This window comes from Ammospiza nelsoni, chromosome 26 (genome assembly GCF_027579445.1).
Source record: "Ammospiza nelsoni isolate bAmmNel1 chromosome 26, bAmmNel1.pri, whole genome shotgun sequence".
Classification (NCBI taxonomy): domain Eukaryota; kingdom Metazoa; phylum Chordata; class Aves; order Passeriformes; family Passerellidae; genus Ammospiza; species Ammospiza nelsoni.
Window position 1 is genome coordinate 646787 of NC_080658.1, and position 16810 is coordinate 663596.

Consider the following 16810-nt stretch of genomic DNA (forward strand, 5'->3'; position numbering starts at 1 on the left):
TTTCCCTCCCAGAATTCCCGTTTTCCCCCACAGAATTCCCATTTTCCCACCATTCCCCACCTCGTAGGAGCGTTTTCCAGGACAGAACAGCTGGAAGCAGCATTTTTTCCGGGAATCTTTCCGGAGCTGGGGATCCAGGTGGGCCTGGTAGCGCTCGATGGGAAAGGAGCCTTTGGGCTGCTTGCCTGGGAAAAGGGAATTGGGCAAAAATTGGGATTTTCCGGCTTTTTTTCCACCCCTGGATGCAGCTCAGGGGGGTTTATCCATGGAGGGAAACTGAGGCACACAGCTGGAAAATTCCAGGGAAGGGGAATGTCCAGAAAATCCAGGAAAGGGAAATGGCTGGAAAATTCTGGGAAAGGGGAATGGCCAGAAACTTCTCTTTGCTCCAATGGAGAAAACCCCAAATCCAGCTGGGGTTTCCCCGTCCAGGAGCTGGGAATTGCGGTTTTCCATGGTCAGATTCCATTTTTCCACCCAAAAGTTGGGAATTCTTTTCCCTCTCACTTTTCTCGTTGGCGTAGTAGAGGAAATTCCGTTGCGTGAGGACGCACCAGCGCTTGTGCCAGTCTGAGCCGAAAAAGCTGGGCTCTGGAAAACAGGAAAAAATAGGGAAAAATGGGAAAAGTCAGGAAAAATCAGGAAAAGCAGGGAAAAGGCTCAATTTTATTCCTTTGGGATGCGTTTCTCATGGATTCGCTGCAGCCAGGGAACGTGTTTGGGGTTAAATCTCTGCGAAATGTCGTTAAATCAGAAATTAGCGGGAGTTAAGCCAGGCCTAACTCCGAGCTGAGCTCAGGGAAAAGCCAGGAGCTGTTTCTGCCTCTCCCCATCAATAATTCCCGAGAAAATCCCATTAGGGAAGGGAATAATTTGTGGCTTTCACGGGAAAAGGGAGATAAGGCTGAGGTTGATTCCGAGCCCGGCTCTTATCTCCGCATTAAATGTGGGATGATCCCGAATCCCTGGAGCTTTTCCCGGCTTTTTCTCCTCATTAGTTTTGCCCTCCAGGCCTGGGCTGGGCCTAATTTAATTCCAGGATTTAATTTGGATGCTCTGGAAAAGGGAATGAGCCGGGCAAGGCATTGGAAAACCTGGAAGCTTCTGCCGGTGGAAATCTGTGAATTTCCTGATTTTTCCTGGGGTTTTTTAGGCTGGAAATTGGGGATTTTCCCAAATTTTCAGATGGCAGCCCCGGATCTTCTCCTGGAATTCCTGCTTTTACCTCGGGATCTCTTCTCCAGGTATCCTTGCTTCAAAATATTCCCGGAATCCTGGAAGGGCCGTGGGATCTCCTCCAGGCCTGCAGGGAGCAGAGCAAAGGAAAATCTTGGAATTTGCCATTCCCATCCCCACATTCCAAGGTTTCCAGCCTCTTCCTTTGGGGAAGAAGCATTTGGGGTGGAAATCCCAGTTTATCCCAATCCTGCTGATATTCCCATTATTGGGAATAGGGAACAGGGTCTTGGAATTCTGGGATTCAGCGGGATGAGGATGGAGCTGCCCTTTCTCCCTGGAATCTGGTTGGGTTGTGGACATGGAAAACCCAATTCCCATGGAAGATCTGTCCATGGAATCTCATCCCGGAGCCTGGAAGGGCTCTGCCATTCCCAGCTCATCCGAAAAACCTGGGAATCCTGGGATAGTGGGAGGTGACCCTGGATGAGCTTTAGGATCCTTTCCATCCTAAATTATCTCATAATAAATGCACATAAAAGTGAAAAATATGGAAATAAAAATATAAAAATATAAAAATACTGATCCATAACTTGAAAATCCCTGGAATTCCTCCCCTGTTCCCCAATCCTTCCCCAATCCCAACATTCCGACCCCAGCCCTGCCTGGCTGAGCCCTCCCTGATCCACAATGAGCCGGAAAATCCTAAATCATTCCCTAATGGAGCGCCCACCCCATCCATCAGCGGGCGGGAATCCATCCCCATTAATTCCCTAATCCATGATAAACTTCCCGTCCTTTCCTGTCCGCGCGGGGACTCTGTAAATCCCGACTTTTGCTCCGGCTCCACCGGAGCGTTCAGGTGTGCTCCGACCATTCCTCGTTAGCCCGACGGCCTCATTTCCCCGGGAATGGCCTTGGAGGCCTCGCTTTCCCAGGAGTGGCCTTGGAGGCCTCGTTTTCTGGGAATGGTGAGGCCTTGGAAGCCCCATTTTCTAGGGAATGGCCTTGGAGGCCTCATTTTCCTGGGAATGGCCTTGGAGGCCTCATTCTGTACGCAGAAAACTTGGGAGTTCTGCAGGCAGCGAACTTGGGAAAAAGTTTGGAATTCTGGGAAAACTGGGGAATTCCAGAGGCAACAAATGTAGGAATTTTAGGCACAGCAAACTCAGGAATTCCAGAGGCGGCAAATTTGGGAATACCGGAGACACAAAACTCTGCAATTCCGTAGGCAACAAATTTGGGAATTCCAGAGGCAAGAAACTTGGGATAACTCCCCACAGCAGGGCAAATCCAGGGGGGATCCAGCATTTTTTGGGATTCTGCCCAAGATGACATTTAGCAGGGCTGGGGAACGGCTTCCATAAATCCCGGCTCATCCCGGGAACCCGCGGAACGCCGGGATCAGCCCCCGCATCCGGCCGGGAAGCGCGGCCGGGGCTCGACCACGGCTTTTCCGTGTTCCCGATAAGGAACCCATCCATCAGGGCCGGGGGAAGGCAGGAGGGCGGGAACGGGGCTGGATTTATCGGGAATGTGTCATTCCCTCCACACGCCCCGCGGGATAAATGGATCCTCCATCATCGCCGGCCGCTCCGCACCTGCGGCTGCGCGCGCTCCGCGGTGACCGCAGCCAAGGATTTGATGGATTCTCCCGGCTTTAATGAACGTAAACAAACAAAGGAGAGAGGGAAACATCAAATAATTCCCGTGACAGCTCCCAAAAGGAGCCGGGAGAGCGGGAAGCGCTTCCCAAAGGGAGCCGCGTTTGATGTGGGATCGGGATTTGTAAACAGCGGCAGCTCCGGATCGCGCCTTATCCAAATATTTCCCTTTCCCAGCGCCGGCTGAAAGTCGGGATTGACGGCTTTGGACTCTTCAACTTTCAGCTTTCACCCCGTGGCTCCGGCTCCGGCGGGAGGGAAACCCCACCCCCATTCCCGCTGGAATTTGTTCCCTAATTTCCCCTTGGAAAAGCTGATGTGGGGCAGCTGGAGATCAAACTCCCAGGGCTGCTTTGCCCCAACATTCCCGGTTTTCCAGAGGGTCCCAAGCCCCTCTGAGGACCTCCCGAGCCCAAAGGAGGAGGGAGGGAGGAGTGACATCAATTCCTGCCGGGATTTGTTCCCTAATTCCCCCTTGGAAAGCTGATATGGGACACCTGGAGATCAGACTGGTCCCGCTCTTCCCACTCATTCCCGGTTTTCCACAGGGTCCTAAGCCACTCCAAGGAACCCGCAGCCCCAAATGGAACCAGTGGAGGAGAGAGAGGGAGTGGGAGGGATGAGCCCCATTCCTGCTGGGATTTATTCCCAATCTCCCCATGGAAAAGCTGATCTGGGGCACCTGGAGATCAAACTGGAGCTGCTCATTCCCAGTTTTCCAGAGGTTTCCCGTTTTTCTCCAGTCTCATCCATCCCATCCCTTTTTTCCATCTGGGTCAGTCCCAGAGGGATGAAGCTCCCCTGGCCATGGATAAACCGGATTTGGGATGCTGAGCCTTGGGAGCAAATCCCAAATCCCAGTGGGACCCTCCCACCTGGCCACCCCGTTTTCCTGATTCCCAACAGGGGCAGCAACCCCAGGGAAAATCCTAAATTTTGGGGAGTTGAGGGTGTCACAGATGTGGGAATTCCACCTTTAATCCTGAGCGTAAATTCAGGAATAAAAGGAAGGGAATGAAAGAACCTTCGTGCCATAAATATCCCGGGAATTCCCACGGGCACTCCGGGGTTACATCCCAGCTCTTTAAAAACGTATCCCAGGAAAATCAAGCACCTCCATCACCTTCCCGGGAATATTTACGGCCTCTCGGAAGGGCTGGCCAGCACAATTCCCACTTGGAATTCTCCAGGAGCCGCCAGAGGTCAGCGCAGGGGTGGACTCGGCTGAAGGATTTCCCTCCCGGGATTCCAGGGCTGGAGATCCCAACCCTGGAGCTGCTCCCGAGGGATTCTCCCGGGGTTTGGGGTCGCGTCCCGGGCCAGGAACTCAGGGAAAGGCCGTGTCATTCCAAGATTTTGCCACAAGGAAGCAGCAGAAGCTCAGGATTGGAGCCGGGAGAGGGAGCGGCCCCGGCCGGGGCGGCAGCGGGGGGCTGGGATCCCAATTCCCAAATTTCCCACTGCAAAAAGGGGCTGGGAACCCCGGCTGGGATCCCAAATCCCAAATTTCCCACTGCAAAAAGGGGCTGGGAACCCCGGCTGGGATCCCAAATCCCAAATTTCTCATCCCAAAAAGGGGCTGTGCTGATCCCTAAAATCCCCTGCCCAGGGGGGTCCAGACCCCCACTTTTCCCCAGTTTTAGGGTGGCAATTCCATCTCCAATTCCTGCTGGGAATTCCAAAGGAAGCAGAGAGGGGGTTGGCAGGTCCCTGTCCCTGTCCTTGTCCCCATCCCTGTCCCTTTTGCCGTCTCTATCCCTGTCCCCATCCCTGTCCCCATCCCAGACACTCCAAACCCTTTTTGCCCCATTTCAGGGTGGCAGTTCCATGCCCCATTCCCTTTAGGAATTCCATGGCAAGCAGATGGGGGTTGGCAGGTTCCTGTCCCATTTTCTGTCTCTTTTCCCATCCCATTGATCCCATCCCATTGATCGCATCCCATCCCAGTCTTCCCGAACCCCTTTTCCCATTTTTGGGGTGACAGCTCCATGTCCAATTCCTGCTGGGAATTCCACGGGAAGTGGATGGGGGTTGACAGGTCCCTGTCCCCATCCCTGTCCCTTTTCCCATCCCATCGCATCCCATCCCACCCCAGTCCCCCCAAACCCCATTTCCCATTTTTGGGGTGCCCTCTCCGTGCCCCGTTCCTGCTGGGAACCCCGTGGGAAGCTCCAGCCCCTCTCCCTCCCTCTCCCTCTCCTGACCTCATCACTTTTCCCCCCCTCTCCAAAAGTGCTGAGCGCGGCTTTCCCGGGAATTATTTATCCGCGGGAGAAATGATTAAAAAAATTATTGGGGAAAAAAAGGGAGATAAAACAAAACATCGATCGCTGCGGCCGCGTCCGCCTCTGGGAGCGCTGGGAATGACAGCGGATAACGGATGGCGGGGCCGGAAAAACAGGGAACGGCTTTTTATGGCGGCTCGGGTTCCCGCAGAGCCGTAAATCCGGCATGTGGGGGGTCGGGAGGAAAGCTCCAAATGGGGATTGGGGAACTTTGGGTAGGAATCCTGGTGGGATCAGAGGTCCAGACCCCAAAATCCAGGTGGGATCAGAGATCTGGGACCCCAAAATCCAGGTGGGATCAAAGCTTCGGACCCCAAAATCCAGGTGGAATCAGGGCTCTGGGATCCCAAAATCCAGGTGGGATCAGAGGTCTGGTACCCCAAAATCCAGGTGGGATCAGAGCTTGGGATCCGGGGGGATATTCAGCCCCCATCCCAAAATCCCAGTTGGACCAGGGTCCCAGGGCCCAAATTCCAGGTGGGATCAGGATTACAGGACCCCAAAATCCCAGCTGGATCAGGATTTTGGGATCCAGGGGGGACACGGGACCTTATCCCTAAATCCTGGTTGGATCAGGGTTCCAGGACGCCAAAATCCAGGTGGGATCAGGGCTCCAGACTCCAAAATCCAGGTGGGATCCGGACTCCAGGATCCAAGGGGGACATTGAGACCTTATCCCAAAATTTGGGTTTAAAGAGAGCTCCAGGACTCCAAAATCCAGGTGTGACCAGGGCTCCGGGATCCAGGGCAGACATTGAGCCCTTACCCCAAATTCCAGGGATTTGGGATAGAACAGAACCGCAGGAACGGGATCCCATGGGAACGCAGCCCCTTCCCAGCCTGGATCTGCTCCCAAACTTTCCCCTCGGGGCCGTTCCCCCATTCCCCCATTCCCTGGGAAGGGAGGGACGGGAACATCACCGGGAATTTGTAACGCGGAGCTGACATTTATGGGAAATTGGGAAAGTGAGGATTTTATTGCTCTCTCTGTCAAAACCCGCGGCTCCATCCGAGGCCCGGCAAATGTGGGATCGATATCCCGGCCTTTAATATCATCCCAGAAAACCAAAAAAAAAAAAAAAATCATTATCCCGTTATTTTTATTATGGAGTTACGGCTGAAAAATGGCACCTGGGCTGGTTTCCATTTCCTCACAGTTTTTTACAGGGTTTTTACGGGGTTTTTCCCTTTCCTGCTGCCTCTGGATCAAATCCTGCCGGGATGGGAAGCAGGATTTGGGTGGGGATAGGAAGGGCCTGGCTCTGCTCTGGGATGGGATTTTGGGAGCCCCAAATCTCCAGGATGGGTTTTTGGGAGCCCCAGAGTTCCAGGATGGGATTTTGGGAATCCCAGAGATTCCCACAGGTCTGAGATGGAGATTTGGGGAGTTCCAAATCTCCAGGATGGGATTTTGGGAGCCTTGGGGTTCCGGGATGGGATTTTGGGAGATCCAAAACTCCAGGATGGGATTTTGGGAGCCCCAGAGTTCCAGGATGGGATTTTGGGAACCCCAAATCTCCAGGACAGGATTTTGGGAGATCCAAAACTCCAGGATGGGATTTTGGGAGCCCCAAATCTCCAGGACAGGATTTTGGGAGATCCAAAACTCCAGGATGGGATTTTGGGAGCCCCAAATCTCCAGGACAGGATTTTGGGAGATCCAAAACTCCAGGATGGGATTTTGGGAGCCCCAAATCTCCAGGACAGGATTTTGGGAGATCCAAAACTCCAGGATGGGATTTTGGGAGCCCCAAATCTCCAGGACAGGATTTTGGGAGATCCAAAACTCCAGGATGGGATTTTGGGAGCGCCACGCCCCTCCTGACCCTTGAAAAGACAAATTCATCCCCACAAAGTCCCAGACTGGGAGAGGATTCCCACTGGGACAGAATTCCCGAAGTCTTGCCAGGGCCTTGGTGGTGTCACCGCTGCTGCCCCTATCTCCCTGCCTGGATTCCTGGGATTCCTGGCATTTATGGAATGGGCAAACACCAGGAGAGACAAATCCTCGATCCCACCTCGGAACCGGGATGAGACGGATCCGGGATGTTCCTGGGATCCATCCCGTGATCCCAGCTCCCATTCCAGCTGCTGGGAGCTGGGACTGGGACAGGAGATCCCAGCCTGGAGCAGGTTTGGGACACGTGGATCCCCGGGATTTATGGAATGGGGGAACACGGAGCCAACACCTCCACCTCACTCCGGAACCAGATGGATGAGGGATGGTTTCCAGGACCCGCCCCATGATCCCAACATTTTCCAGCCTCCCCGGGGGTCCCTGGAGCCCCCGGAACGCCAGGATCAGGGCGGTGAATCCCAGCCTGGAGCAGCATCCCGGCAATCCCCGGGAATCCTCTCCGTGCCCTCCTCATTATCCCATTCCCAGCGGGAAGTTCTGAGCTCCTTCCCGGCTCCTGCTATAAAAAAGTGATGGATGGCCAGGAAAGCTCCGGGAGTTCATCCATTCTCCCATTAAATTTTCCTTTAATTGGTCCCGGAGTCAATCAGGAACTCGCTGGGCAGTGAATTAAGGAAAAGAAAAAGACGGGAAAAAAAATTCACGGAGCGGGGGGAGCCTTTGTGCTGATCCTGGGTTAAAAAATGCTGGATTTGCTTCCAGAGGGGCTGGAATTCCACACCGGGAGGGTCCTGCATGGATTGAGGGATCTCCAGGAATGGGGAATCCGCCAAGTGCCGTCAAATCACAAAAAAATCCTTGGAAAACACGAGGACAATAAAGCGATGGGAGAGGGAGGATGGGAAGGGTGGATAATGAATCCATGATATTTCCAGGGATTGGGATGGCATTCCCGAGGCATGGAAAACTCTGGGAATACACAACAGGAATTCCTGGATTGGTGGGAATGAGCTCGGGCAAAGCAAAGAGCAGCACTTGGAAACGCCTGCAGACCCATCCTGAATTTTCCTGGAATACTCAAGGAAGGACCAGTGACCATGGAGAATTCCTAAAATTCCTTTGGAAACCTGGAGAGGGGAAAGCTGGGATGGGCCATTCCAGGGCTATTCCAGGGCCATTCCCGTGGGTTTCCAACTCCTTCATCCCTTTGCCTACGGATCCAAAGTTTGGCATTGACACATCCCAGCCCCACCTGAGCCAGGGCAGGATCTTCCCTCCTGGGATTTTCTTCTGTTCCCCACTTCTCCCATTTTTTGTGGAATTTCAGAGTCATATCAAACCTCTCCCTGCCACCCACATTCCCACCCCAAGCCAGAGCAGGATTTTCCCTCCCAGAATGTTCTTCTGTTCCACACTTTCCCCGTTTCTTGTGGAATTTTAAGGAACAGAATTAAACCGTGTTCTCTTCCCCATTTCCCCCATTTTTTTGTGGAATTTCAGAGTGGGATCAAACCTCTCCCTGCCCTACACCCATCTCCCACCCCTTCCCACCCCTCCACCCCTCAGGAACACCGGGATCAGCTCCGTTCCCCCTTCCAGGAGCGCTGGGAACGGCTCCATTCCCCCTTCCAGGAGCCCTAAATCTCCTGGCGGGAGATTTACGATTCCCATTCCCGTTCTTTACTGCAAATCCAATCGGGCAGTAATGGTGGAACACGGGAACGCCGTCACCCAGGGCTGATGGCTCCCATAAAACCGATGTCATTCCAAACGGATGAGTTTATAAACGGGAACAAACCCTCGGCGCTGACAGGAACATGAAACCCATTCACCATTTAAACGCTTCCCATTTTTTATCCCGGGGATTTGCGGCTGCCGGGGAACGCGGAGCGCGGCCGTGGGGAGGGGATGGGCTCGGGATCCTAAAGCCGGGCTTAAAATCACCCCAAACCTGCTCAGTCCAGCAGGATTTGTCCACTTCCTGCTTTGGAAAAGCTCCCGGTGACCCCAAGGTGTCATAAACCCTGAAATCAGCCCTACAATCAGCCCTAAAACCAGCCCCAAAACCAGCCCTAAAACCACCTTGGATCCCTGCATCCAGCAGGATTTATCCCTTTTTCACTTTGGAAAAGCTCCTGGTGGTCCCAAGGTGTCAAAAATCCCAAAATCAGCTGTAAAAACAGCCCTAAAACCAGCCCCAAAATCAGGCTTAAAACCAGCCCAAAAACCATCTTGGATCTCAGTATCCAGCAGGATTTATCCCTTTTTTACTTTGGAAATCCTCCCAGTGACCTCAAGGTGATATAAACCTCAAAACCAGCCATAAAACCAGCCCCAAAAACAACCTTAAAACCAGCCCTAAAACCATCTTGGATCTCAGCATCCAGCAGGATTTATCCCTTTTCCACTTTGGAAAAGCTCACAGTGACCTCAAGATCCACAAAACCCTAAAACCAGCCCCAAAACCAGCCCCAAAACCAGCCCTAAAACCAGCCCTAAACCCAGCCTGGACCTGCCCAGCTTCCATCAGGATTTATCCCTTTTTCACTTTGGAAAATCTCCCAGTGACCCCAAGATCCCCAAAACCCTAAAACCAGCCCTAAAACCACCTTGGATCCCAGCATTCGGCAGGATTTATCCCTTTCCCACTTTGGAAAAGGTCAAAGTAACCCTAGCGTGTCCAAAATCCTAAAATCAACCCTAAAACCAGCCCCAAACGCCATCCCTGGCCCTGCGCAGCGTCCATCAGGATTTGTCCCTTTCCCACTCTGGAGCGGCTCCCTCGACCCTGGAGGATCCCGATAATCGCCATGGCGACGGGCGCGGATCCATCCCCGCTCCAGGTGTGTTTGCATTGCTCCTCCCGGAGCTTTTCCGGCCGCTCCGGGGCTCTTTCGGCACCTCCTCGTTTCCCCGAGCAAATATTGGTGGAATATTGTCCTGGAGCTGAGGGGGGAAAGGGGGAGAGCTCCACCTGCTCCCAGAAATCCGTGCTGGTTTTCTCCGTGGTGTTTTGCTGGAAAATCAGGGAAAATCCCAAATAGGGAATGGTGGAACGGTTTGGGACGGAAGGGCCTTAAATCCCATCCTGTTCCCATCCCATTCCACGTGCAGGGACAATTCCCGTTATCCCAGGGTGCTCCAATGAGGCCTGAGAGAATTCCAGGGATCCAGAGAATCCCAAAAATCCCACCTGAACTCCTCCTTTCCCACTTGGAACACATCCTCTCTGTCCTGTCATCCCAATTCCCAATGAAAATGTCCAGGATATCTCCCCAAAGGATGGGGAATGCCCCTGCCTGTCCCCGGGAAAAGCTGGAAAATCCAATTTATCTCTCCAATGATGGGTTTTCTCCTTCTGGAAAACCGGGATAACACCAGAGAGCTCCTCCTGGGAAGGGCCTGATTATCCTCGGAAAACATCTGGAATTTTTCCCTGGTATTCCAGGAATTAGGATGGGAATGATCCAGCCTGATCCAGCTCTTTTCCTTGGGAAAAGGGAGCAGGAATATCTTTGGCTCCACGGGAGGATTGCTTTGGAAAGATCCATGATCCTTGAGGATCCATGGAATCTTGGAATGGGATCAGAATGGAATTCCAGAATTCCAGGAACTGGGAATCCTCAGGGATCTCCTTCCAACCCCCTCCCACCAGAGCGGGCTCAGACCATTGATCCATGGATAAAACCACGGAAAACCGGGAAAAAGAGAGGGTAAAAAAATCCCCCACAAATATCCCGGAGCTGGCTTTTCCAGACCCAGCAATGTCGGATCCGGGGGCGTTCCCGGTGCCCACGGATCCCACCGGGATCTCCTCCCTTCCTTCCTTCCTTCCTGCCCTGGCAGCAGCCTGGAATCCCACCCCAACGGGAAGGAAGTGCCACTGGAGCCTCCGGCCCTAAATCCGGGCCCATCCCATGGAAATTCCAGAGCTGGGAACGTTTCCTCCTTCCCTGAGCAAATTCCGAGCCTTTGGCTCCATCCTTGTTTTTATTGGGAACGGGAACAGCCCCTTCCCTAAAAATCCCATTCCCACCCAAAAAACCAGGAAAAGCTGGAGCAGCCCCTGGACCCCATCCCGGGAAAACCTCTGGAATATTTGCAGCAGGAATCCCAAAATCCTGGGATTAATTAAAGCTCCTAATTATCAACAATTGATTAATGACAAGCTGGCATTAATTAGGAAAAGCAGCCTCCGCTTCCAAGAGTTTTCCAAAGGTTTTTCCTGTCCTGCCCAGGGAATGGATGTCCCGGAATGGTTTTAGCTAGGATTTAGAGGGATCTGAGATAAAAATGGGGAATTTGGAGGAGGGATTGAGCTGAAATCTGGGATTTGGGGTGCTCCAGCTATTTCCCAAATTGCAGGAACACAGGAACCTGGGAATCATCCGTAAATCCCTTTATTTGGGGAGACTGAGGCCCAGTTTTCCCACCCCAAACCAGGAACACCAAAAAAACCTGGGAATTTTTCCAGGCTCATCCCTTGAATGTTTAACCAAGCCATTTTTTAAGGAAAAGCTCCAATCCCGAGGGATGGATTTTTATCCTTCTCCATTTGGGAGCTGATGTTTCCCAGGATGAACGGCCCCTGTTTTCCCAAGCCTTCAAATCCCACTAAATTTCCGTTTCCCTGGAAGAACTCCGCAGAATCCCATAAAATTTGATTTATCCGCCTGCGTGAGCCGCACGGAACCGCAATTTCCAGGATAAATGCCGGGTGTAAATTGTGGTTTATGTCGGATTCCGACCGGCTTTACGAGTTTCCCCGAGAAAACGGGATCTTCCCACCTTTATTTCTTCCGTTGGAGCCTCCCCGGCCCACTGAGGAATTTTCAGGATTGGGCTCAGCCAGGAATCACCTTTTTCCCACTATTTTTCCTGGGGGGAATTGTGGGAGTGCCGGGATTTGGGGTTGGTTTAAATCAGGTGAATTTTAAGGGAATTCCTGGTGCTGTTCCCAGGGTTTTCGTTCAAGGATCAGCCAGGATTCTCTGGAAAATCCTGGTTGGGAAAAAAAGATCAAACCATCCAAAGTTTGGGCACAGCAAGGGGAAAATTCCTTGGGAATGTGGGTGGGAAAAGCCGCTCATTCCCACCCTCATTCCCACCTAAAATCCAGGCACGGCCAGTGGAGAATCCTTCAGGAATTTGGGTGGGGAAAACCCCAAATTTCCCACCCAAAATCCAGGCACAGCCAGTGGAGAATCCCTCAGGAATTCCCTGCGAAAAGCGCCTGATTCCCACCCAAAATCCAGCCCCAAAGAGCAGAGAATCCCTTAGGAATCTTCCTGGAGTGCTGGGATGGGAAATTAAATGGGAAAACTCCGAGAAATCCCAGGAAAAGCAAATCCCAAAGTCTTCCATGTCATGGGAATGAGGTACAGGGATGGGAAATGCAATGGGACAAACAGCAAGAAATCCTGGGAAAAGCAAATCCCAAAATCTTCCGTGCCATGGGAATCACCCAAAATCTTTTCCATGGGACACCAATCCATCCTTTCCCCGCTTCCAGAGGAAATGAACCCGACCCATTCCCTGGATTCCCCCAAAAAAATCCTCTCCACAGCACAACCCCCAAATCCGAGGCAACTTTTCCTCCAGCGGAAAGCCGGGAAAAGGTCAGGGAGCGGAAAAAATAATAAGATTTTCTAACGGCTTCCTTCGGAGCAAAATATTATCCGTTCTCCCGCTTTTTTTCCGGCTTTTATGGAAGGAGATTCTGCCAATTCCAAAGAAAAAGGAGGATTAAAATGAGCTTCTGCACCTTCGGGGGCCCATTTGGAAGTTTTACTGTACGGAGCTGACAGGAAAAATCGGGAATTAATATCCCGGAGCCGCTTCCGAGCTGCAATAGCAATTATTGGACTCCGTGTCCCTGGATAAATAATGGGGCCATTCCGCTAATTAGCTCCGACGATCCGGGCTCCGTGGAAATCCTCCCCCGCCCGGAAAAACAACGCCGGGTTTTCGGGAACGGTGGCTTTTTCCACCTGGAAAAATGGGGGGGAATGGTGGAAAAATGGTGCAAAAATGGTGGGAAAATCCAGGAGTTGTTCCCATGTGCAGGTGCAGAATGGGAGGTGTCGGTGGAAAAATTGGGAATGTTGATAGGGAATTGAAAATGTGTTGGATTCCTGGGTCCCACTCCATGGAAATCCTTCCCTGCTCAGAAAACCAACTCCGGATTTTCAGGAATGGCGGCTTTTTCCACCTGGAGAAAGGTGGAAAAATGGTGGGAAAATTATGGAAAAATGGTGGGGAAATCCAGGAGTTGTTCCGATGTTCAGGTGCAGAATGGGAGGTGTGGGTGGAAAAATCAGGAATGTTGATAGGGAGTTGAAGATGTTATGCATTGCTGATTATTCCTAATAAAATTATGCCGGTGATTCCCGCTCCCGTGCGACTCCATTAATTCCGGAGGTGTTAACTGGGAGCAGAGCTCGGAATTAATTAATTAATTAATCAGTCAATCAATCAATCAGTGTTCCAGGTTGGTTTTCCCACTTCAAATCCTGCGTTTTTTGCATTATTCCCTAATTATTTCCCAGCCTTGGGATTGCAACAGGAGCTGCTTTTCCCTGGCATTTCCAAAGAGAAACAGGATCTCCATCTCCAGCCCATCCTCACTCCCCAAATTCCCGGGATCCGATGCTCCCGGGGATTGCAGCCTCATCCCGAATCATCCAAAATTAAAATACTGAAACCTCGGATTTTTCTGGATGTTAAATCCCCTTATCCCACATTTTTCCCACGTACCATCCATCCTGGATTTTCCATAGGATCAGATGCCACTCCAAATTCTCCTTGGGATTATTTGGATCGTATTCCAAGCTCCCTGAATTTCCAATAACCCACTGATCCCTGGGATTATCCCAAATCCACCTTTTCCAGAGGGTTTGGAGCAGGGAAGAAAACCTTTATCCCAGAAATTCCTTTTTTTTTTTTTTTTTTTTAAGCCTGGAGGATCCAAGAAATTCCAGGTGCTGAAAAATTCCCGGCTCATTCCATGCTTGGAATTCGAGCACTTCCTTATTCCCTTCCCAGCCCATCTGGATCTGCGAAAAACCCCAGATCCCAAATCCCAAATCCCTTATCCCAAATCCTCTATCCCAGTCCCATATCCCGAATCCCGAATCCCGTATCCCAAATTCCATATCCCAAATCCCGTATCCCAAATCCCACATCCCTTATCCCAAATCCTGTATCCCACATCCCTTATCCCAAATCCCGTATCCCACATCCCTTATCCCAAATTCCATATCCCAAATCCCACATCCCTTATCCCAAATCCTGTATCCCAGTCCTGTATCCAAATCCCGTATCCCACATCCCTTATCCCAAATCCCGTATCCCAAATCCCATATCCCAAATCCCGTATCCCAAATCCCGTATCCCAGATTCCATATCCCAAATCCTGTATCCCTCATCCCGCATCCCAAATCCCGTATCCCGGTCCCTCCCGGCTCCGCAGGCAGGGGGCAGTGGCGCCATTTCCCGGAGAACATTCCCAGCTGGAAATCTCCAAAGCGGGAAGAGGAGAAGGGCCGGGAATGAACCCCCCAAAAAACACCGGGAATTCTCCCCTTCCATGGATACACCGACACCAAAAAATCCCTCAGCGGGGCAGGGATGGAGCCAATCCCTGAGAAAATCCTGGAATGAGAATTGGATGTGCCGCGGCTTCATCGCATTCCCAGAAAATGATGGAGCAGGGATTGCGCCTCGAAAATTCCAAGTGGAGCCTCCAATTCCCTCCCATTCCAGAATTCTTCTGTTTTTCCAAAGGCCCCCTTGGAAAACCCCACAAATCCAAGGATCCACAGGGAGAAATCCTGCAGGAAAAGCCATTCCTGCTCCGATATTCCAAGGAAATGAAAAACCTTGGGAATAACTCCCTGGTCCCTCCTCGAACCCTCATTCCCAGGAATGGGAATTCCCAGGGGTGGCATTCCCTGCTCCTGCCGTGCTTTTGGGATCTGCGTTGCCTCCTCCCCCTCTCCCGGGGCTTTTCCCGGTGTTCCCGGTGCCGGATCCCGGCCTGGAATTCCTGACCCTTCTCTGCCCTTAGCTGGAAAACCGGGAATTCATCCCCGGACTTCTCTTCAGGATTTGGTTTTTCCCTGCCCATTCCGGAGGCAGGGAAAAACCGGGAAAAGCCTTTCCCAAGGATTCGGCCCAGACCCAGGATTGGTTATTCCCAATCCCAATCCAGAGGGATGAGTCGGGAGGAGAATCCAGAGCTCGGGAATTCCAGGAAAACTCCCAAGTGGGATCCAACAGCATCAAAATTGCTGGGATAGACCTGGGAAAAACATTGATAGCACTGGGATTGAGGGATGCAGGGATGGGAAGAGGGGAAAATGAGCAGGAAATTCCGGATCCTGAAGCAGGGATGCAAAAAATACATGGAATTTTTAGGGAGAGAATCCCAAATCCTGAGGGTTCAAGAATTCCTGAGGATCCCAGCATCTTCAGAATCCCAAATCCCGAGGGTTTAAGAATTCCCAGCAATCTTGGGAAATCCCAAATCCTGAAGGTTCAGGAATTCCTGAGGGTCTTGGGAGCTTCAGAATCCCAAAGGTTTAAGAACTCCCAAGGCACCTTTAGAATCCCAAATCCTGAAGATAACAGAATTCCAGGAAAACCCCACTCCAGCTCTTCCCAGAAAACAAAATCCTGGGTTTTTCCCACCCCGAATCTGCCTCCTTTCCCAAATCCGGGATGAGATTTCTCCCTGTGTTCACCTTTCCCATAAAACCCTTTCCCTTCAAACTTCCTCTGGAAAAGAAGAGGAAAAGCTGAAATTTTCCAGTTTTTTACTGGATTTATTCCTTGATTATTTTTAACGGGAATTAATCATTCCTGTGGGATCAGGGCTGGAAAATCCTGTGGGATGGGGGTTGGAAAATCCCTCTCCCTGCCCCAAACTGAACCCTTTTTGTTGTTCCCTTCCCATTTCCACATGTTTGACAGATTTTCCCTTAAAACCCTCCCCAGCATTCCCAAATTCCCCCCAAGCCGCGCTGGGAGCTCCAGCCCCGTGCAGTTGCCAAGGGAAAACCCGCAGCCTTCCCAATCCTTCCTAGAATTCCCAATAAAAGCCGAGGCCGTGAACTCCAGGCGGGAATGGCCTGGATTTGACCGCGGAATGACCTCGCCCGACGGACACCGGCACCATCCGTCCTTTTTTACAGCATTCCCATTTTTTTCCCTTGGAAAACGGATCCCTGAAGCATCCCTGACCCTGCCCCGGGTGCCGGGAATTCATCCTGGGAAAAAGGGACAGCTCCTCTTTCACACAGCCCCCGGATTCCTGGGAGAATTCCGGGAGAATCCTGGAAATAAAGGGGAAAAGAGGATGCGGAGCTCAGGATAAAAGGGAAGAGGGAGATCTCGGATCTGCTTCTGTTTCCCACTGCTGGATTTGGGGTTTTCCCAAATAAATGTTAAAAATCCTGATTTAAATATTCCTAAATATTCCCAAATATCCCTGTATAAATGTCCTTAAATATCTCAAAATACCTGTATTTAAATATCCCCAAATGTTGGTGAACATCCCTAAATATTCCCTAATATTACTACAGAAATATTCCTAAATATCTCTAAATATCCAAACTTAAATACCCCCAAATATCCCATTATAAATATTCCTAAATATTCCTGAATGCCCTTAATAAAATATCCTTAAGTATTCATTTTTAAATATTCCTAAATTTTCCTAAGTATCCCAATTTAAATATCCCTAAATATTTCTGAATATCCTGATTTAAATATCCCTAAATATTCCCAAATATCCCGATTTAAATAATACTAAATATTCCCAAGTA

The 16810-nt window shown here is 51.2% G+C and overlaps 1 protein-coding gene across 1 annotated transcript in view; it reads right to left on the reverse strand.

The window, feature by feature from the left end:
- SKAP1 (src kinase associated phosphoprotein 1) overlaps positions 1 to 16810 on the reverse strand; it is a 61516-nt gene that overhangs the window by 16434 nt on the left and 28272 nt on the right. Inside the window, exons 5-7 of the mRNA XM_059488950.1 lie at positions 1226 to 1303; positions 508 to 591; positions 61 to 185 (exon numbers count right to left, since the gene is read on the reverse strand). Of these exons, the coding sequence (XP_059344933.1) occupies positions 61 to 185; positions 508 to 591; positions 1226 to 1303 (287 nt within the window). The remainder of the gene's footprint in view (positions 1 to 60; positions 186 to 507; positions 592 to 1225; positions 1304 to 16810) is intronic.